Source organism: Pholcus phalangioides, unplaced genomic scaffold (genome assembly GCF_987345545.1).
Source record: "Pholcus phalangioides strain wild (caught in Gottingen) unplaced genomic scaffold, Ppha-v1.0 ptg000017l_1, whole genome shotgun sequence".
Classification (NCBI taxonomy): domain Eukaryota; kingdom Metazoa; phylum Arthropoda; class Arachnida; order Araneae; family Pholcidae; genus Pholcus; species Pholcus phalangioides.
The window spans coordinates 25,888,888-25,913,322 of NW_028301610.1; the positions used below are offsets into that span (position 1 = coordinate 25,888,888).

At 34.5% G+C, this 24,435-nt stretch overlaps 1 protein-coding gene across 3 annotated transcripts in view; it reads right to left on the reverse strand.

Moving 5' to 3' along the window:
* The window catches only part of Sptz (zinc finger FYVE-type containing 26 spastizin), a 273,621-nt gene that overhangs the window by 149,496 nt on the left and 99,690 nt on the right, over positions 1-24,435 (reverse strand). For all 3 annotated transcript variants that reach the window (XM_089246450.1, XM_089246451.1, XM_089246452.1), the window contains exons 18-23: positions 20,627-20,751; positions 20,129-20,214; positions 14,637-14,743; positions 7,945-8,037; positions 4,631-4,787; positions 3,188-3,987 (exon numbers count right to left, since the gene is read on the reverse strand). In XM_089246450.1, coding sequence (XP_089102576.1) covers positions 3,188-3,987; positions 4,631-4,787; positions 7,945-8,037; positions 14,637-14,743; positions 20,129-20,214; positions 20,627-20,751 — 1,368 coding nt within the window. The remainder of the gene's footprint in view (positions 1-3,187; positions 3,988-4,630; positions 4,788-7,944; positions 8,038-14,636; positions 14,744-20,128; positions 20,215-20,626; positions 20,752-24,435) is intronic.

A 24,435-nucleotide genomic window follows, 5' to 3' on the forward strand; every position in this document is an offset into this window, starting at 1 on the left:
GCAAACCTTGCTCATAGGGAAAGAAATTTTTAGTCACGTTTTACAATCAATTGCAAAGATATTTGGGCACTAGAATAAGTTCTGTGATACTAAACGGCAACCAGGAACATCAGAAGTGTTTTAGATGTGTGGGATGCTCAACTTGAACATATTCAAAATTTCTGTAGATTTTAATTCAGAAAATTAATTCTTTGTGCTTATAAAAAAAACCTATTTTATCATGTTGAAAAATAAATTTCCCTAGTTTATGACCAAACTGTGTGTGTGAAATAAAAAAAAATAAAAAAATTCTAATCATTCATCCTGTGAAAATATGGTTTGAGTTATTGGTATTTCCACATGGAATTTAACAGATTGAGGCAGGAACAGTTCATGAAGGTAATAATAAATGTGAGAACTATATTACTCGTGTAATTATAAACTTTTTGACTCAAATGTTGCTTGATTGCAATCATTTAATTGATTTTAATTAACTAGACTATCTCTAAAACATCAAAGTCATTATTCAAATGCATATTAAATAATACATAAAGGCCATAATTAAAATAACACCACTCAAAGCCATCTATAGCTTGATTCAACAAGCATGATGACAAAAAATTGGATAGGAGAATTAATAAAGCCATGAGAAAAATTCCATAAAAAAATAGTTCCAAAAATCAATGATAACAGCAAATATGGCACATTTTTAGCCACAGGCTAAACCAAATCAATAATTTCTGTAATAAAAATAAGTGAAAGTTCAGAATGATATACTCTCTGATTAGCAGTTCAAGGTATGCATCAAAATATGCAAACTGCGAAACTATTCAGTCAACTTTGAAACTATGGAGTCAGAATAACTCCACAGTCATTCTTCGTCAATTAACAACTTTTCAGAAGCTGCACATGAGTGCTTGTAGTTAACACATTGAAATTAATGACTCTGAAGTGTGAAGAAACAGGATCACTAACAGTTTCGTCCAATATAGGAGAAAAATCAGCATCAAAAGAGAGTAGTTTTGAGGAGAGTAGTTTAATTTGAGATTAGTTTAAAGATAGCAACTTTTTGAGGTATAAATGCATGCTGGTCAAGCCTTTTACAAAATTCTCCACAGAGAGCAGGCAATCTTGCAATGTGATACTTGCAGAACACAAAGTCACACATTTGCCATTTTCACTTCCAATTCAGAAGATTAATCGCCACAGTTTTTGAAGACATGACACGGCCACCTCAGACATCATAAATATGCCAGTGACACACACAAACACTTCTTGGCAAGCATACATTTTTTTGACTATGTCATGCCTTCAGTAGGCAGACACACTTTCAGGATCAAAATTATATTAATCAGAATCTCTCTGGGCTGTATTTTCTTCTAAATTTTCTTCATGCAGGACTACTTGATTTCTGCCCTTGTTTTTTCAATGCCATGCACTATATTCTATCTATATATTTCATCTGTTGAAAAATTTTTTTCACCAAAATTTTATCTTTACTACCGATAGCATTAACAATCTGCAAGTATAACTGCAGAAAATTTCCATGACACACTGGTGCATTGGATGAATGAGTGATATTATGTGTTTTTCGATAAGAATATGATTGGGATAAAGTAGTAGAACAATTTATATTAATTTTCAAAATACTCTCTCTAAAATGACCAATCTAGGTTGTGGGCATCCATCATATGTGAGAAACATTTAAATTTTCTATGAGCAATTGAAAATTGGTACTTGTGATATTTTAAATCAACTTTATTTTCAAAATTATGTTGCAGTTAAATGCAGTGTCATCTTAACACATGGGCTCACTTGGCCCCGGCCCGGGAGCCTCAAGAGAAAAGGGGCCTCCCAAAAATGAAATCCGGTTGAAATTTTCTATAATTTACCAGGTGGGGCCCATGATTCTCTTAAGACAGTCCTGGTTAAATGTAAAGGGAGAAAAAAAATATCTGAATTAGTTAATTGGAACAAAAATTTGAAAACTACTTCATATAAACCCTATATATTATTTTGTTATAAATTTGATTAAAGGGCCCCATAAAAATTTTTGCCTGGTGGCGTTTCAAAGGGCATCTTGGTTCCCAGGATGGGGGAAGCATGAAATTCAAAATGATTTTTTTTTAATTTTACATATTGTAAAAATGGTGTGATGAATTACAATTATTCAACATTAAATGTGTCATTTATGACAAATCAATACTGTTATAAATAGATAGTTTTATCTATTTATAACTATCTATTTAGAATATGTGAACAATTATCATTTCCAGGGGAGGGGTGACAATTTTTTCGACAAGCTATGGCTAACAAGCTAATTACGAACTAGCTATAGATGCATATTTTTGTATCTTTAACATTAGTTCTCTTTGACAATCATTTGCAAATTACTCATAATAATATAATTCATGTTATAAGCATTGAGGTATAATAACTTAAAAGATTTTTTATAATTTATAAAATCTTGTTATAATACATCAGACTTTTACACTGTATTATGATGTACTAAACAGTTTTATTATTTCATAACTCCAGCAAAGACAATGTCTCAAAGAGATAACTTTCATCATTACACTCAATCAGAAAGAGAGCTTTTATGGCATCAATTCACTGACATATTATATCATAAGTTATTTCTTTTTTGATTGAGTGGCCACCTTGCTCTCTGGATCTAACCCAATGCAACTTTAACCCAATATAACAATATAACCCAATTCTGGCTGTGGGGATACTTGAAGTATGAAATCTATCTTGATGAAGTACCAAACTTGAGTACATTAAAGGACAAAATATCACAGGCTGTGATGAAAATTGAAAAACTCCTTCAAACCTGTTGCACTTAGCTGTGGAGAATGTTGCACACAGAATACAATTCCTGGGCCACAAAAATGTGGCCTACATTGAACACGATCTTGAAAGTGCTGAATAAAAGATAGTGTTGCAGTTTAGTTTTGTCATTGTAAAAAAATTCATGTTTTTTACTGTAACTCATTTGAGCATTGCAAAGCATCATATTTCTTTATTTGCAAGTTTTGGAACTTATTTTTTCATGGAATCCACCATCTCATGTTTTCATTGGTTCCCCTCACAAAATTTAGTGCCATTTTACACGTTAGATTGAGCTACAATGACTTGGACTAGTGTTTCTCTCTTTGTTCTCTCTGCAAATTCATAAACTTCAAATAATATATATATATAAACTTACTTTTTCATAGACTTCTATTTCTTTCAGTTTAAGTTTCAGGGATGAGCATAATGTAATATTTTTTTTAACAGATAAATCAGAGAGACAGAACTTTAGTGCTTTGATAGAAGACTGTACTGTCCACTTATGCACATTCTGAAGTACATTTTGAGACATATTCACGCTGTCAGAAATGCATAAAGCCCAACTAAATGTGTCTGGGATTTTCTCTCTAAGCATAAATTCTGAATTGGACATGTATTGAAAAATAATATTGCGAACTAAAATAAAGCAGGGATCAGCTTGCTTTTGAAATTCTATGTAAGAATCTATGTAAAATAAAGAATACATCCATTGTTTTTTCTCTATGCTATCTTCAATTTTTTGTAGGGTATAACTTCTCAAAGGGGTTGGATTTAGAGCAGAACGTAACCATGCAAAAGGCTGTTTATCCAGTGGACTTGAAAATATCTGTGATGCCTCTGGCAATGTCCTTGATGCCCAAATTTGACTTTTTCTCAATAAATGTGTAATGGGATGATAGCCAATTGGTGAATATGAAAAAAGAGGCCAAGCGATGTCTTCATCATATTCTCTTTGAGATTCAGCAATCAAAAATATATTTGCTATAATAGAACACTTCTCCTTGATGTACTTCAAAATAGACGATTCCGGAAATAAAATGAGATCTGAATCCATTTTCACATCATTTGATGGAGTCCTCAAGTCTGCATCAGATGCATATGCTAATCTCAAACCAGGTACCACTGACACTGGTTCAAAGAAAATCTGGTACTGTGGCTTGTGCCCCGATAGAAGATCTAAGCAAACAAAATCAAGACTATTAAAAACAATTATATAAGAACAAATAAAAAATATATTCAAACAAAACTGAAATAATCAAATATCAATTAGGATGGGGAATTCAAAAATAATTTTATATAATTTGATTTGAAATTCTTTTACATAACTTAATTAAAAAAAAATTTTACATAACTTAATTTAAAAAAAATTTTACATAATTTAAAATAATTTTACATAATTTAACTTACGAATATTAAACTTTATCTAATTTAACTGCAGAAATATCACAGTGAAACTTGTCTAAGACGGAAACCTGTCTTAAACGGAATCAAAATATAGTCTTCAATGATTATTGCTTTTATTTGCACTTTTTTATAAAATAGAAATTTGTCTAAAACAGAATATTATTTCAGTCTTTTGATGTTCTGTTTCGTAAAGGTTTCACTGTATTGCAAATATGACATTTTTAAAATTAAATTTATATATTAAAACTATTTATCAGAATTCATTTTTAAATTCTTTGCCCTATCATTTTATTATTTTAGAAACAGAGTTTATTTTAGTAATACAGAGATTTTGAGCATTGATTTATTGAAACATCCGAGGAAAATGACAAGATATATTACAAATAAGGTAACTTTTATGCACCAATCATCTTACCCATATCTGCAGACAGAAGTGTTCGTAATGATTCAGTCAATTCAGGTTTTGTGAAAGAAGATACCCAATCAACTAGACCTTCATATGGAAATTTGCACATGCCTTGCTGACTATCAAAATCTAAGCAATAAGACTCAAGTAGTTGTGGCAAAAAAACCTATAACAAACAAAAAAATAATGATTTCAAATTAGTTACATTTCTTAGGCTCATGAAATAAAATGTAAGCAATATAACACTTAAGTTGAAATAACCGATTCTGAGAAAAAATTTTCTTTCAAAACAAGATATGAAATTAACAATGCTTGCCCTCATGTTGTAAGCATTAAGATGCTTTAGCACAAAAAGGGCAAAAGATTCTGAAACACCACAGCCCTTTAGCAGTAAAATAGCAATTTATCTGCCGTCATGTGACTTCAATTTGTTTGAATCTTTATAAAAGCAAAAAAAGAGGATGAGGATTTACGTGCAAAAAAAATCATGATGCAAAAAACATGCAGGGTTGCTTATTCTTGTGGCTTTATGCAGCTTGTTAAATGTGTCATTTTAGCAGACCAATCACATTCCTTCTTCGCAGATGATAATTCATGAAGAAGGAGTATGATTGGTCTGCTAAAATCTTGTAAATGGTCTGAATGGTCTGTATAGCTAAATCTGCTAATGGTCTGTATTCTCCTTAAGCAATATGTGTTGCTGAATGCTTATGGTGACTTCTATAAAAAAAAAAAAGTTCCATAAATATTATTTTGTTTGATTATGCCACACCATTGGATATAGAAGTGCTACGGGCATATGATGCTGATTGAAAAGCACAAAAGCACAATGGATATTTCTGGGAAGTCCAAGTCTTTGTTCAAGGGGATCCCAGAAAACCTCTTTACATATGTGATACATCATGTCTTATAGAAGTGTATCACATGTTTTAACTTGTCTGGTTCAGTCAGTTCAATGTTAGCTAATATAGAAGGGAAAGTTTTGTTTAAATTATTTTGTAAAACTGACAATTACAGTGACATGATGTTTTGCTTCAAAACAATTTACTAGTTGTTCAGGTGATTTTTTTTTTGTACTGGTATCAAACTCTTTGTTGAAAAAAAAGAGAGATTAGTTAAGACATACTGTATATACTAGTGTATAAGAAATCCCCCCTCTGAGGACTATTAAAATGGCAAAAAATTAAAAACCTGTGTATAAGCCGACCCCCAAAAATTTGACTCATTTCGAAGAAAAAATTTATATTTCTAAGATATAAAAGCTATGATGAAAAATAATCGAAATGTTCAAAATAATTTTGTCTGCCCCATTTATTCAGTAGACGCTTTGTCAACAGTAATACATTTTTCTACCTTAACAATGGCAACAAGGCATGTGCGCACAATATTTCTCTTTGCTGGCCATATATGTGCAAATGGCTGCCATTTGCATGCCAAAAACTGGTGGAGTTACAGTATTGTTTGGATTGGTACTTTTTCTGGAAACACCTTTCAAGCAGCTTTGTCTTAGTGCATGATTCACTTGAATACTGCCTGGGGCCTCTTGGTGCATGAGGGGCTTTAGATTTTGTAGCAATCACCATTAGTTATGTCTAACTTATCTTGCTCAGCCTGGGAGGCCCATGATGCTGCAAAGATGGCTTTCTTTTCATGAGCCAGAATTAATGCACCGCTGCTGAAGGGGTGTTGGTAAAACTATGAGGAATTTTTTCATCCTTAAAAAACTGACCCGTATATAAGCAGACAGCTTTAATGTACAAACAAATTTTTCAACAAAAAAAATTCAGTTTATATATGAGTATGTACAGAACATTTTCAACAACCAAAAGTAAAGTGAATCTTGAAAGAGTTGAGCTAAGTTTGTGTGCTGAATACTATAATGAACTTTAAATGTTATAAAAGTAGCATTTGAGAAATTATGCATGCAGGAAGAATCTTGAAAAATGAACCAACAGTTTTATCCATCATCAGCACAATGCTTCAGGTCATAAATTACTTCTGATATGACACTTTTTTTTCAGCTAAAAATATTATATAGTCTATGCTCATGACAACAACCACATGTTATTGCAACCATTCCATTATAACAAATGATACAGTAAGCCTCAAATGTTTCCCAATTCATCCAATGTTATTTTTCATCCAGTATAACAACCTGCAGAAATAATTGACGAGCGGCTTAGGTTTTCTGAATATTGTTCATCGGTGGTAAAAAAGCAAATAGAATGCTTGGTCTCATTTTCAAAAAGGTCTCTTCACGTTCTCCTAAAGTAATTGTTCTGCTTTTTCGAGGCTTAGTTCGGCCAGGACTGGAGTATGCAGTAAGGTTTTGGAGACCATACCTACAGAAATTACTGTAGGTATATAGGAGCTACGCATGTCCTTATTGGCACACAGGGCTTGAGTTATGAGGAGAGACTTCATTTTTTGAATATGTTTGCATTGGATGAACGCAGGTGTCGAGGAGATATCATCGAACTGTTCAAAATTTTCAATTGGATGGATAGGATGGACCATGAACTTTTAGTACACCGCCAATCGACTGCTTTTACAAGGGGACACCAGTATCGATTGGTGAGGAACAATGCAAGGTTATGGTGTCGCAGGGAATTTTTCTCTAATAGGGTTGTTAATAAATGGAATAGCTTACCACCGGTAAATTGTAACACAATTCACACGTTCAAAAAGAAATACGATAAACATGTTGGGGTAAATTGAGAAGCTATCCATGCTTAGAATAAGACAACCATAAGCATTCTTTATGGGCATTGTATAATATTTTATCATGAGTATATATTGTTTATAATTTTTGTTAATTGCATTTTTAATTGGGTTGCTGTATTTTTGAAATATATGACATCCATATTTTTATGGGCGTCTTTTTCTCAGCCACCTCGTTGGGCATTTTGCCTGTTGTGGCGTTGTATTTGTATTTGTATAATCTGGTGTATTTTCATTGCAATGACTTATGTTATAACAAAATGAATAACATAATTTGTTATTTCCTCCAAATATAAAGCTCTTAAGAAGCTAATTTTTTTAAACTTTCATAATTTTTAACATCTGTTTTCCATAGAACTATCTGTGTTGTTATAACAGCTGGAGACTGTATATAGGAAGTTTGGGTATCATGGAATAGTTGAGTAAATATGTGGAATCCTGAGTTTATTCCTTCTTCAGGTATTGTTGCCAAGTGGAACAGACAACTACTTTAAAATTCATGTATATATAATTATTATTCATAGAAATAGTAAGCTAATTTCAGCATTGGTAAAGAAGAAAGAAAGAAAAATACCTGAAAATACTATTAAAAAAGTACTCACATGTCTCTTTTCTATATCAACTCTTACAGTGAAATTCACATAATCTTTCACAGCCTCATCAAGTTGACTAGATATAATCTCACTATGCATTACCTTCAAACAAACAATTGTTATTATAGAATAAGATATTTGAATTGAGATGGCAGTATTTTAAATAATTATGTTGATAGTAATTAGAATGACTTAAATACAGGCAGTTCTCTTATACCAGTTCCTTTACATGGTTAATCCAAACCTCAAAAGGACAGCAAAAAAGTTTGAATTGTCATATTCAAAATGTGTTCATACAAAATGTAAACGATCATAAAAACTATTTTGTTTGTAAATTTGTAATTTAATTTGTTTCATTTTGGATGCTCTTAAATTTTACAAAATATTCTAGTTGATATACAGAATGGATGATGTGATTCCCCCTTCTTTTTGGGGTAGTATAGGAATATGTGTACAGTATTAGTAATAGAAAAATTGAGTATCTATATTCCTCAGTTTATTCTTCTTGGAGTCAAGTGCGGGAAAGCGCTATAACCTGCAGAAAATCTGAATTCTTCAAAGCAGATGTGATGCGCATTTTACAGAGGACTTTGTTATTTACACTGTGGCAGTTATAATGCGGATCAGCAAAATTCATAAAACCGCAGAAAGGGTTAAAACTAGAAAATGAGGAGAGCAATTATTATTTTCAATAAATAATTTCTTGGATTCAGAATAAATACTTGTTTATTAATTTTTATGCTTTCTTATAAAGCGAACATTTGTGATACTTATTGAGTAAGATATATGATGAATAAGATTCTTCTTTTTCGAATTATTTTTTGTGAATTTTGTGAATGATATTATATTATACATAGTGTCCTGTAAGTGATTCCTAGCATAGCCCTTATCTCATCAACTGTCTGTTACAGAGGTATGTAATTCCAGTTTAAAAAATACTCAACTGGCATTCAAAATACAAATATCTAAATTTTAATACAACCCGTCTGTGCTTCAACTTCTAATCAGAAAGTTGTTGTCCTGTCTTTCTTGATGCCAATAAAAAAGAATCCATGTTTCTAAGAGCAATATTCACAGAGATATTCAAATTCGGAAAATGAAGGAAATGTAAAAAAGAACATTGTTAAATGTGGAAAAAACAATTTTACCTGCATTTTACGCTGTTCTTTCTCAAATAACTTCAGTTTTTCGAATTAAAATATCTCTGTGAATATTGCAATTAAAAGAATGTAATTTGTTTGTATGCATCATGAGAGATGGAAAAACTTTCTATTTGGAAGTAGAGCACAGGGGACCGTATAAAAATTTAATTTTTTTATTTTGTTACACTGTATTCTCACTCTTGAAACTGGTAGAGGGTAATTTTTCAACCCCTGTTGAGCATTTTTAAATTGGAATCATACCTCTATATATGAAGAATGGTTGATGAGATAAAGGCTGTGCTAGCACTTACAGGACACCCTGTATGATATACAGTATGTAAGCTAAATAACAGTTCAGACTCAAGTCATCATATTGGTTTGATATATTTTTATTAACATCATGAAAGATGAAATTAAATATTATTATCAGGATATTTTATTTAGAAAATTCTTTCAGAACCTTCTAAATCATTGACCACCCACCCCCGCAAAGAGGGTCACAACTTACACTTTGGGTATTGGGGTAATAGAGGTGAAGAAAAAGAACACTCTTTCCAAATACTGCATTCATATTTTAAGGGCAGTAAGATATTATTCACCTCAGGCAGCAGAACTTCTAGGACCGATTCTGCCAACAGATGACATTATACCAAGGTCACACTTTTTATTGTGGGTGTGGTTAATTAATTGTTATAAACTAGTTTACTATATTTTTATTAATTTAAAGAAATATTGCAGTGTAAATAGTTATAAAATATTGTTGCAAATAATGTAATTTTATAAAAATTTTCTTTAGGAAAATTTACTTAACTTCAGAAAAGTTCACGTTCTACACTTGAAACAACTTTTTAGTGATGGACTAGTAAATGAATTAATTCAAATGAATGAAAATGAAAACAAATTCAAGTTATTTATTTATTACATATTCATACTGCCCAAGAAATTACTAGGCATACATTTCTGTACAAAAGCTTCTTACATCAGAAGAATTTCCATTCCCTTTTCCATGGCTTACAGCAGTGGTTCTCAAAGAGTGCTCTAAACCAGCATTGCTCTGAGACAAGGATTAATATTAGGATCAGAGGCGCTATAACACGTCAAATACCCGGAATTTCGGAAATGGGTGCATAAAAATTTTGTTCACGCGTCCTCCGGGACGCGTTCTTTCCTAGTTCTAAAAATAAAAACTTCCCCAACTGTTTTCCCTCTTTCTTTTTTCCCCTTCTTCTTTTTACCATGTATCGTGATTGCGCGACCTTGAAAAAGTGGTTTTACTATTTCGTACACTGTACTGCATTGATATACATGCAGGTTGTTAAGAATAAGATGAGGGATATGTAGTTCCTTCTCCTTGAATGAGGGGCCATGCAATTGTCGAATTTTGGAGTTTTTATTCCCTGTGGATTTTCTTTTCCGGTTACATACCGGAAATTACGGTACTTTCGCGGCTATCTGCCGGCATTCAAAGACAGCGTCTATACGGCATAAATTCGCCTTGTTCCTACATGATTGCGAATGCACATTTTTTTGAAAAATCTTAAAGGATTCGGAATGCCTGTTCAAATTGTAAAACATTCTCCGAGAGATCGTTCAGAAAAAAAAACGAATCGGCAAAACTCTACCTTGAATATCCAGTTTTGTCATCTAGCTGCTATGTGGTTGTCACCGTTTTGCATCGCAAAAATCATGGGTGTGTCCACAGAATGGCTTTTGGAGGGGAACAAGGATCTAATTCTTCATAGAAAGTTTGCATCACTAACACTCGAAAACAATTTTAAATGAGCAGATAGTAAAAAAGAAATTATTTTATTCCAATATTTTAATTCTCTACAAAAAGGTTTTTATTTTTGATCTTCGGAGGGGGGGGGGGGAAGGCTTCTTATAACCTCCTCCAAAATTTTGCTTTAGATGAAAATGCGCAATGGTAATCGAGTAAAAATGTAATTTTCTAAGGTTTTCAAATTTTGAGTTGACTATTCCTTTGAAAAAAAACTTCTGGTTGCCACAGTGATCACACAGACCTACAACACAAATATGTATACATTAAACTTAAAATGCATGCATTACCAGTTTTGAGGATAAATGCAGGGCCGCAACTGGGAGGGGGGCAAAGAGAGAGAGAGACGGTCTAGTCTCAGAACTCTGGACTAGAGTGGGCACCAAATTCACATTTTATAACTGCTTCTTCTACGTTACATGGGTGTGCCAAAATGTGTGCTTGTCTCGTTTCAGAAAGCATCTAGTTGTGGAGCTAGATAGATGGCACCACCTACTGAACACAAAACATGCCAAATACTGGGCACACACACCTAAGCAAACTGTAAAGTTTCTCCAACACAAATCTGACATAGCTCCCATATTCAGGTGTGTAAATATGTAGCAGTTCAATGGCTACAGATCAGAGTGGTGGACCACCAGAGAGGGGAAATGAAATCGTTTTACAGGGAAAAGCAAAGTATGTGAATAAGGAATCAGAAAAGATAAGTGTCTGAGAGAGGAGAGAGGGAGAGAATCTAATTTGCTTTAAATTTGATCAGAAGATATTGAAAGTGCTAAGATTTTTTTAACGAAATGTAAAATCAATCAGAAAGGAATTTATAGATTGATTTATTAGTAAATATATACACTCATTGCCATAAAAATTTGTGCACAGCTGGTGTCGTGGTATGGGGTGCCATTGCTTACGATACACGGTCACCCCTAATATCGATCCATGGCACAATGACAGCCCAGCGGCACGTCCATAACATCCTTCAGCCACATGTGTTGCCACTTATGGCAGGGCTCCCAGGAGCCATTTTTCAACAAGACAATGCTAGGCCACACACAGCAAGGATGTCACAAGACTGCCTCCGCCACATTACCACCCTTCCCTGGCCTGCTCTATCCCCAGATTTGTCACCAATCGAGCATATCTGGGATCATTTGGGGCGGCAAGTTGGACACCCTACGAGGTTGGTCGAACTAGAGGCGCATTTACAGCAACTGTGGGACGAGATGTCTCAGGACATCATACGGAACTTGTATGCCTCAATGCCCGCTCGTATCGCATCGTGCGTTTGCGCTAGAGGGGGTCCAACAGAGTACAAAACTTCTGTTCATCTGTACTTTTTTCTGCAATAAATGATCCTTTTTCTTGGATTTTCTAATCACTTACTTATATCAACGTAGTACTTACATGTGTAAAATTTCGTTTCATTTTGACGACTTCTTCTGGGTGCGCAAATTTTTATGGCAATGAGTGTAAATGTGTGTCTCAAACTGTTAATTAAAGTGGATTTTGATAATAAAGTTTTTCAAAAAAACCGCCATAAAAACTTTATAAACAGGAAAACACTTTAAATGGGAAGTCTTAATGAGAATTACTTATTGTTAGGACCATGAAAATAAGTTGTACTAAGTGGAAAAATTTTCTAAATGGGAGAAACGTTATAAGCGGAATCAACTGTATATTTGTTTTAGATTTATTACATGTGCAGAATTTCATATTTTAAATTCTCAGTATTAATGAGCTTCTTTGCATGCTTTTCCTACTAGAAGACAATGAAAGTAAATTAATCTTTGGATAGAACATGTTTTTAGAAATGAATTACTTGATTCACAGATACCTTTTTCTCCTACCCAGAACATGGCCCACCGCTCAGTCTCAACCAAGAAATATAAGCAGGTGATCAAAGACCTGGGGCATGCTAGAAGGAAATTCATAAAGATACCAGTGAATTGTGGTGGGTGGGGGGGGGCATAATTTTTTTCGCGATAAATTTTTTTTGAGAGGGACCCACTTTCACTCAAAAAGGATCCAGATTTTTTGAATAAACTGGGTCTCAGGACCCAAGTAAATTAGAGTACAGCGACAACTCTGAGGATAAATGTGTTTACTCAGGAGGTTCAAAGAATCACTCTCCCTGACAGTCAGGGAGCGTCCCCATACAGTCAGGGCCGTCTCTTGAGAGCATCATGGGCCCCCAGTCCAAGTGATTTTTCGGAGGTCCCACCTGGCGAATTCTCAAAAAATTCAACCACTTCTCATTTTTCTCAGACCCCTCTTCTCTTGAGGAACCTGGAGCGTGAATTAAAACACCCCACTGCATACAATAGGTATTGCCATCAAGGCATCACATGACAATGCATTTTATACACCCAGCAAATGCAATAATAACATATCCACTTTGTATGTTCATGGGTCTAAGTGAGAAATTTATTTATTTATTTATACAATAATGTTGGCCGAGGCCTAAACATGAGAATGCGGTTGATGGTGACAGAAAAAAAGTTTTATATTTTTCGAAATTGACATCAAGTGTAGGAACTAATGCACATGCAATGCGGGAGGGGGGGGGCATGTTTGCGCTTTTGCAGTTAAACTCTCCTCCCAGGATGAAAAATAAAATAGGTATTGGGGGTATTACGCTGATAACGCTGGAATGAACACCCGCCCATAAGGGTAAGAACGTCCACACATTGTACGCATTTGGAGGGTACAGGAACAGACCTACAAACAGTACAAATGTAATTCAATCATAACACATCACTCAATTCACTTCTGCTTTATATATGGAAGCACTGAAAAATCAAACACAACAGTACATACGCACTCAGACTGTTAGGTGCACACAGTTACACTTCCGGCTCAACTCACTAGGTAGTAAATTGCCCATAGATGGCAATAGATCTGAGTTGTGCTCGGTTTGAAAGAAAGAAAGGAGGGTACAGGTCTGTCAATAAGAGACACATATGGTACACATACACAGTAAGTTCTTTCGATCGTTTCCTGTGGAATTTTCTTCCATTGTGGTGCTTTGCCAGCTGGCTGTGTCAAATCCGCCATTCATAATGTCAACAAAACAAAATATTTTCTTTAAAAAAAACTAGAAATTTTGGAAAAATTCAACAAGAATTTTAAATTCATGACGAAAGTCGATCTTGCAAAACAGTTGAATATCCCTGTGGCAACTTTGAAACCGATTAGAAAGCAGAGAAACAAAATCAAAGACTAAGCTGCTAGTTGCGAATCATTTACTGCCAAAAAAAATGAAAGTACAAGATGGGAAATTTTCCCAAGTCGAGAAGATTTTGTAGCAATTTTTTACCCAATGTCATACCGCAAAAACGTAATGTTCGACTAAATTTTATTTCTTTCAGTGATTTTAAATGCGCGATTTAATTATTTTTCCCTCAAGTGCTATTGAAATATTTTTTTTTCATAAGAGTTGGAAATGCAATTAAACAAATTAAATTTTATAATATTTTGTAAGCCTGTGTGTGTGGGGTCCCATATTTTTCCATATTTGGAATCTCAATTTCCCCATGTTTTTCTCAATGAAATATGGTCTCTCAAACTATCCATTTAATGCTATATTAAAGCATAAAAATTGACCAAACGGGTTGAGACAATGCAATGATTGAGAAATTGTACAAGTTCCTTAAAAATCAAATGAAAATTTGTATTTTTTTCCTTCAGAACTTGATAAATGTAACCATTTCATTAAATTCAACAAGAAAATTTGTATTATACATAAAAATTATCTATATTGATAGCAGATATTGAAGTTCTATCACCTGCAACTTAGGAGAGTAAAAGAATCCTTCGCACAGAACAAACAGAAGCTTGGACTGAGCTGGCAATATATAATGTCTCCACAATGGATTAATACTCTCTGGATCTCCTGAAAATTAATGAAAAAATTTACAAATACACGTATATACAAGTTGGTAATATCAAAGAGCTCTCCATGTCAATGAATAGGAAATATTAGGCCAAGCTTTGAGTATATGTTTGAGTATACATAGTAGAAGAATATCTTCGTAATCATAAAATGTAACGTCTTTATGTCAGGGCCGGATCTAGAATATTTTTCAAGTGTGAGCTAATAATATTTTAGCACCCTCCCATGCTTCAATGATGATGAAAGTGTAGGAAATTGCTATTGGACAAATATTCTGCAAAAAGAATCATAAAAATTACAATTTCCTGCAATATCCGTAGGTTCCCCAAGAATATTAATGGCAGATGGCAAAACTATAACTATTGATGAATATAGAATGAAGTTCTAATTTTAATAATTATGTGAGCAATTTTCATTAAATACACACCATTAACATGGAAGATTTCCTCTCTCTCTCTCTCTCTCTCTTCCGCTGAATTTAATGGAAATTAATTAGGTGAATGTCTATCAAATAAGTAAGGTATATACAAAATTTTATTTTGACTATTAAACAACTGAAAGATAAGTCGAAACTTCTTGTTTCTGTTGTTACTCCAACATTCATGTTATAAAGAGACTTTTTTAGCCTTCAGTTTGGCAAAATCCCTTATTATTGCATCCGTATCTATTTCAGTGAGAATGTCATTTTTAATGGACATCAAGGCTAGCCTATTCAATCATTCCTGACTTATAGTTGATCTTAAATAAGTCTATTAATTTTAAATGTTAAAAACTAGTTTTGCCATTGGCCACTGACATTGGAAGAGTAAGCAGTAAAATGTTTGGAAATTAATCCACATAACCATTTTTGTGAAGAAAGATAAGGGTTGCTATTTCCATCACTGTCAAGTTCCTCTTCATCACTCAATACAATTTCAAGATTCAAACATGCTTTCTTTAAATCCTCTTCATCTTATGTTTGCAGATTGTCTATTTGATACAGAAATTTGAAACATTTGCTGTGATTTTCCATAAATTGGAACCTTTTTTTCAGTGATGTGATCATTTTGTCAAGCACAATTAAAAAAGGTTTAGTCTGAAAGATCTCTTCCCAGGTCCAATATGCTAATCCTCACTTTCATAAGAGAACTACTTTTTTATGTTCCTTGGGCAAACTTCTTTGACGGCAAGCAAGGTTGCCTCTGTAACAACACCATTGACTCAAACATCTGACCTCATGTTTTCAAGAAACCCTTGAACACTTTTGATGAGATTCATTGAACTTTGTAGATCACAGATGACTTTCTGTAACATTTTACTAACTATGTTTATTTTAAACAGTATCTCATGATAGGTGACTACACAGCAAAGGAACTTGAAACTCTGCAGATTTTGAGCAATTCCCAAAGCAGTGTTCTGTCAAAAGCATCAGTTTTTTGATCTTGGGATGCATCATGCACAGCATCATAAATTTTCTTAGAATAGTACCTCAGGATAGTGAGGCTTGACTGTCTTTCAACTATATTTCTACCCATTTATATTCGGAAATCTACAGAAGAATTTCTTATATATATATATGAATACAGATGTTTCTCTGCCCAATCTTTTGTCAATAGTGTATTTAGAGTAAGTTTTTGGCCAATCTATACACCTTTTTTTCTATGATCCTTCAATTATCCATCGTTTTTTCCCTGTACTTTCCTAAAAAAAACCCTGTCTAGGTGCCATAGAAACGTAACACCTTCTGGAGTAACAATACACCCGAAGGATACAACAATTAATAATGAGTAACCTGCATGTTTACACATGACCGACATGAATTTATGTTTCTTTCAAAGATTACGGCAGTATCAATAGCCTGAAAATGTACCCGGTATGCCTTAAAATAATATAGACACCTGAAAATTATTTTCAGTTGAAATAACTATGTTCAGCTAGCAACAATGGCTCATTTGCTACAAGATCCCAGGAAAGGCAGCAAGATTCCCGGAAAAAACTCGGGAATATTTTAGATGCTGTATCCCATGATAGAAACCCTAGCGAAGAGCGATTGTGGCCGTGGCAAAAGTGCCAGTCCACCAGTAGATGGGCGAGTCTATATTTGTAGGGAAGGGAGTGTCCATCCTATTGTCTATCGCTCTCAGCTCAGTTCACCACGTTTGGCACCAAATGGACCCATGTTATATCGTCATCGTCAATACGCAAAGATTTTACATTTGTTGTCCTTATTACTGTGTTGTATAGTAATATTTTCTCTTAAAATATTCACCTTTGAATCAAACCCTAAAAAATCACCCCCTTCCATTGGTGCCTCCTGCAACCGCATAGTTCACAGGATTCAAGATTCCGGCCCTGCTTTATGTGTAAATGCAGCAAATGTGTTTCAAATAGGGGGGGGATCACTGATGAATTTCATGTGAAATTTCTTTCCATGATCATTTCTTAGTATACCTACTAAAGTAGTATTATTCTGCTTCAGTATTTCAGCAAGTATTGGTAAAGAAAACAAATCATATATACACTCATTGCCATAAAAATTTGCACACCCAGAAGAAGTCGTCACAATGAAACGAAATTTTACACATGTAAGTACTACGTTGATATAAGTAAGTGATTAGAAAATCCAAGAAAAAGGATCATTTATTGCAGAAAAAAGTACAGATGAACAGAAGTTTTGTACTCTGTTGGACCCCCTCTAGCGCGAATGCACGATGCGATACGAGCGGGCATTGAGGCATACAAGTTCCGTATGATGTCCTGAGACATCTCGTCCCACAGTTGCTGTAAATGCGCCTCTAGTTCGACCAACCTCGTAGGGTGTCCAACTTGCCGTCCCAAATGATCCCAGATATGCTCGATTGGTGACAAATCTGGGGATAGAGCAGGCCAGGGAAGGGTGGTAATGTGGCGGAGGAAGTCTTGTGATATCCTTGCTGTGTGTGGCCTAGCATTGTCTTGTTGAAAAATGGCTCCTGGGAGCCCTGCCATGAGTGGCACCACATGTGGCTGAAGGATGTTAAGGACGTACCGCTGGGCTGTCATTGTGCCATGGATCAATATTATGGGTGACCGTGTATCGTAAGCAATGGCACCCCATACCATGACACCAGCTGTGGGAGCGGTGTGTCACTGTAAAGCGAAGGCAGGATTGAAGCGTTCACCACGGGGCCTCCACACACGAACACGATTGTCATCACTGCTCAAGTTGAATCTCGATTTGTCGCTGAAGACGACCTGGTTCCATTCCGTTGCAGTCCAATCCTGTAGTGCTCGACACCACTCCAAACGGAGGCGTTGGTGGGTGGGTGTCATTGGCAGCACACGTAATGGGCACCGCGATACCAGATGTCCTTCAGCCAGGCACCTTGCGATGGTTCAGGAAGATACAGGAGCCCGTAGTGAAGCTGCTGCCCGTGTCTGGATAGCGACCAATAAGGCAGTTGGCTCTACGCGTGCGCTTCGGATGATGTGACGGTCTTCTCGACGACTGGTCTGTCGAGGGCATCCTGAACCTGGTCGCCGTGTAAATGACGTCTCTTCTGTCCACTGGTCCCAACACCTCCTCACAGTAAAATCAGAACGGCCTAGTTGACGAGCTACTCGCCGAGCTGACCACTCAGCTTCCATCATCCCGATGATTCTTCCCCTATCAAACTCTGACAACTGCTCATATGGTCTTTGACAGCGGCGTAACAGCATGTCTACCTTAGCATTTCCTTTGCAAACGATTAAATACACTCCAGCAAGCTCTGCTTTCCTGTTTTATACTCCAAGGAGAACGAAGTTCAACGCCCTCTAGTGGCATTACGCAATGCGCAATCACGCTGCATTTTCTAATCATTTGCATATCTGCCCGACATGTACCTTCAGGCCAACTTCCGTTTCGATCCCACAATTATTTCTTGGTGAGCAAATTTTTATGGCAATGAGTGTATATATATCTCGCTCACTCGCACAAAAAAAAACATCTTTCCATGGTCTCAGAAAAATCATGAGAGTTCACTGTTCAAAATTCTGTTTCTCTGCATTGGATAAAAATTCATCCACCAATACTGGGATGAAGGATGAATAAGTTTTCAAAGTTTTATCACTCTCTTGAAGTTGTTTTTTTGTATTCGTTTTAGACGGATTACAAACACAAATGTTTCTCAGTTATTAATTTATTGTTGAAAAGGTACCACAGGGAATAACAAACTTTACTATAGCTTTACTTGGTTGTCATTTGATCATTTTTGTTGAATCACGGTGGTCATTTCCTGCCAGTGGCGTCGGAGCCGGGGGTGCTGTGGGTGCTCGAGCACCCACGGAAGTTTGTAAAACGGGTCCGAGCACCCACAGAATTGATTCAGAAATCGAAATTTCCTACATGGGACTCAAGACGAGCACCCACAAGTTCGAAACACTTCCGACGCCCCTGTTTCCTGCTCACGAGGGCTGATTAGACTGGGACCTACAATTTATTAATGATTCAAAAAGGCAGCCTTTTTTTTTATACTCACTGAGAGGTTGGTGCGCTAACCCCTTGATGTGGGACTCCCTGAGGTAGCAATCTTTTTATGTGGTCATGTTGCCATTTCTATTGTATCTGTGTGTCAGGAAAGTTTCTGACAAGGACTCTAGCCAGGTATCAAACTCGCGACACCTCCAAACATCCTTTGGTACATTAGGCGAGTATCTTATCAACCTGGGCTAACTTTTTAAAGAAAATGTTTTGAGACAGGTGAAATGCATTGATTTAGTACAGAAGTCTCTGAATTAAAAGGAATTTTTTTTTTGGAGTTTTGGAGTTTTAAGAATAAAGAGGTCCTATAGCATATTAAATGAAAAAATACTTTTACTGGTTCTGTATGATATTTGAAAATCATTTTAACCCAGCCCCTCTTTCAGAAGGTTATGATAATTGAGTTCATAGAATGGCATGGAGTATGACTATTAAAAATGTCAGTGAGAGAAATAACTTAGAATTTTCATTTTGTGGATCCTGCTTATTTATAATTATTGGCCCTATATAATGGTAAAATATGCAGATGCAAATAAGAAATTGGATTATGTTTTTATTTTAGCATTTTTGTCATACCAGTCATTTTCTAAACATGGATGTTAATTAGACCGGAACCTCCAGTTTATAGTCAATTAGAAACTGCCGTCTTTTCTTGTCTCTCACCAAGAGGTTGGTATGCCAAAGGTTTGGTTGAAACTTCCCACGGTAGCAATGTGCTGTATGGTTGTCTTACCAGCATTATTATTTTACAATGCAGCAATCCATACATGTTCTTTAATTTTTTAAAAATTTAGATTAAAGCTATATTTTTAAGAAATAATAGTAAATAATTTATAAATCTGTTTATATTTCTTACTTAAAAAAACAACACTTTTTAATAAATGTGAAAATCTTTGCTTACTTACGTAAGAAAACATTGTATGGTGGAAGATCCAAATGCTTTGGAAGAGAGAAATTCGAATGAAGAATGTAATACCGTAGATCAAAAAGGCTGAAAATAGTTTAAAAAAAGTGAATGAATGTGTAGAATTTGGTAAAATCATAATATCTGGATTGTGAATAGTTTGGGGGAAATTATCATATTTGGATCGAGTATAATTAGGGGCTGTTCAAGTATTACGTAAGCAAATGTTTAGCCATTTTTGACCCCCCACCCCTTGTCAGCAAAATTTCATCATCAGCTCTGCCCCGCTGAATCCTAACTCATATTTTCATAAAGGGTGGTTGATGACGTAAGCGTTATCCAAACCCCCCCCCCCTTGTCATCAAAAGTCAGCAAATCAGAAATTCCCTCCCTCCCATCGATGATGACGTAATACTTGAATGGCCCCTTAGGAGAAATTATAATATTTAGATTGTATATAATTCGGAGAAATAAATTAAAATTATAACTTCTGTCTAACCTTATAGTTCCAAGTTGGCCAATTGAATATCCACATAGTTTTTGCCACATAATACGCTCCAACAAAAATGGAGAGATCACTGGCGACAAATGTTCTGTTTTCCATTCAGAGCAAAATTTAGAACACTGAAAAGGTAAAAAAAAATTGAGAAATGCAATAACCATGCAACTATGTGATTAAAAACAAAAATTTGTAGTTCATTTAAATACAAAATTAACCAATGGCGAGAAATTTATTTTACGCAGCAGAAAGTAAAGTATAAATTTATGCTAATTTGCTAAAAAATAATAATTTTAGACAAAAGGTTAAATTTAAAAAATATTCAGTTTGTAATTTAATCAATTTCAATTTATCATTTGAATACTTTTAGTTTATCTCATTTGAATGCTTTCAGTTTATCATTTGAATGCTTTCAGTTTATCACACAATTGAATGCTTTCAGTTTATCACACAATTGAATGCTTTCAGTTTATCACACAATTGAATGCTTTCAGTTTATCACACAATTGAAGGCTTTCAGTTTATCACACAATTGAATGCTTTCAGTTTATCATTTTTCAAATGAAAGATTTTTATTTGAAACTTGAGTTGTTCGAACCAAAATGAGAAACCATGCATTTGTCACCATTGAAAGTCATTCTCCATTCATTTTTCCATGCTGAAATCATGTTTGAATCAGTCTGGAGCAGCTCCTTATTTCTTGGATTCCCAGCTACACCGCTCAGTTTCAAATCATCTGCAAATTTACTTAGAATCCTATCAATACTCTGATCAAGTTTATCAATAAAAAGTTCAAAACATATGGGATCAAGCAGGGACATATGCAGGATCAACCTTTGGAGGGCACAAAAGGCCTGGGGAGGGGCACCAAAATTTTCTTCCCGAGAAATTTTGAGTTACCACCCTCCAAAAAAGCATTTAAATGAACAGAAATTGGTTAATATAGCACATAAAGGGTATTTTCTTTCAATATATTTCAATTATTTTCACCGAAATATTGAATTTTTTTTCTAATTTTTGGTCCACTTGAGGAAGGGGACACAAGCTTCCTGCGCAACCCCTGTGTATGCCTTTGAGACCAAGGACACTTTTTTTGAAAAGACTCCCCCTGTGAAACCTGTCAGATAAAATAATTTACTGCCCACATAACCCGCTGTGAGTAATCTTGCAAACATTATTCTATCCAATTCAACAAGTTGCCCCTAATCCCAAACTCAGGTAAACGCTTCAAGAGTATACCATGATGAACCTGATCAAATGTATTTTGGAAATTCAGATAGACAGCATAAACATTTTTGCCTTCAACCAAAGCCTTAGTCACACAATCATAGAAACAAAAGAGATTGATTAGACACAACTTCCCCTTCCTGAACCCATGCTGCTTTTCTAGCAATACATTATTCTCTTTCATCCAATTTGCCAGTTGAAGACCGAAAATGGTAAACACAGTAAATACCAAAAAAAATTTTCATCGTCAAAACATGATAAATACCAAGGTTTAAACCTGGGAAACAGGGTGAGTGTCCAACTCACTTTAAGTACATGGAAAACCCCTTAACATACAGGAGCAAATTATCTCGTATATTTGTGCAAGGAAGAAACACACACATTAATGCTCTCTCTCTCCCTTTTTTCAAGACTCTTCATTACTGACCCTGTAAACATGAATTGTTTTTTTCTTTTCCTTCAACTCAGCATTATCTTCTTATTTTTTTTCTCTTTTCCCTCACAATGGTTTGACGAGTAAAAAAAAAGTGTTACATACATATGGAAGGAGCGGCTGAGAGAGAGAGAAAGAATGAAAAACCTGCTCCTTGCAACATTTTCCCCTTCATTTTCCATATGTTAACAATAATACTATTTTTTAGATTTATCTCTGCTGGTTCAAACTACAAATCATCCAAAAGCCTGTACATAAAATGGTTAGTAATAACTTCCCCAATGTTTGAGACAGAACTAGTCAAACTCACTGGACAATATAATTGAACATAATTCGTCTTTTTGAATATCGGAACCATTTATATGTGATAGTGACCATTACTAAAACGCATATATAATATCATTGAATTAATAAAGTGAACGAATGCTCTAACTATGTATATTCTAGTTCTTTTCACAAATCAATTATGTAATCTACACGAAAAGTTTTTCTCCTTTGGACCATCTTTATAAAAAAACAGATTACTTCCCTTCCAATAAATTTGGATGAAAGTATCACTTTTTTTTGCTTTCTCATTTAATAATGCAAAACTGATGATCACTTCTTACAAGTTATTCCCTTCCATCTCTGATACGAAATTTGTCCCGTTTTAGTTTACATTGCGCATCGTCAAAATATACTGTATTCCCCTGAATTAGCCAGCATGTCAGGAAACAGCCAGGGGAATCAGCATGCTCAAAAATTCAAGTCAAAGATTCCAAAATAATTCTTAAATATCTAGATTGCAAGAACCGATTGAATCGACTGATTTTAACCTTATCAGCTCTCTACATTTCGGGATTCTTTTTGTTTTTGACTACATTCAGATAGTTCAAAAATTTTTTTGCTTTTCCCACAACAAATCATAATTTACAAAAAAATGTCAGGTGTTAAGCATATTATTCGTTTAAATCAATTAGATGAGTTTAATGGAAACATAAGAAGAGACCGAGAAGAATTTTTGTATTTCTTGACGGTATGTTCAAAATTGGAATAAGTAAAGCAAAAATTCAAGAATTGCACAGAAAATTTTTTTGTTGTAATACAAAAGAGACAAAAATTTTCTTAATATCTGAACAGGCAAAAACATGTGAAATATTTATACAGCATTTCGTATTAGGTTGATGGGTAATTAAATTAGATTTATAAGTAAATGCTACTTTACTAGGCAAATGACCGAAATGCAAAAAAAAACTGCTGGGCAACAATGGTTTGCAAGTCTCAACAATGACTTTTGTAATGTTTACTTTGGTTGCCATGGTTCCCAAACAATGTTTTTAAGACATGTTTATCCCTTTACAATGGTTTTTGTCAGTTCTTTTATGCTCCCATTATATGGAGAGCATATCTATATAAAACCCGAGCAGCACCAGTTATTTTTTTTTTAGTGAACTTATATTGAATTTATTCTTTTTTTATATTGAATTTATTCTTTTTTATATTGAATTTATTCTTTTTTATATTGAATTTATTCTTTTTTATATTGAATATAAAAAATATTTTTATATTGAATTTTTATATTGAATTTTCATATTGAATTTTTATATTGAATTTTTATATTGAATTTAGTCTTTTGAATTTATTCTGTGGTCTTTGTTGAACCTCACTTTTCCCAGCATGCCGGAAACAGACTAGACTCTAACATTCAAAAATTTTGTGTCCCCGGAGTGATGCACCATGCTGTATAATGTAGGGGAATGTTATTTGTATTGTAAGTCATATAATTTTTAACAGAAATTATTGAGCTATAAGGAACACAAGCGGGTAAGTGGACCCCTCATTTTATTAGTGCGAAATCAACCTTGCATTTACAATAGGGAAATCAACAAAAAATCTTGAAAATATGCCACTTTCTCAGACTGTCAAACTTGAAAGGTGATAGAAATGTCAGAACTTCATCACTTCTAATAACACTTTTGTCTTAAATGTTGGGTCATTGAAAGGTAGATTTAGTAGCAATTCTTCCAAATTTTGCTTCCAGGTGAGTCTTAACTTTGGTTAGTTAGTCATCAAACACCTTTACTGACTTTTAATTTGTGAGTTTGACAAGAACCCACTAACAACTTTTATTACTGAAATGGTTTTTGGCACTATATCTATTGTTTCGTTA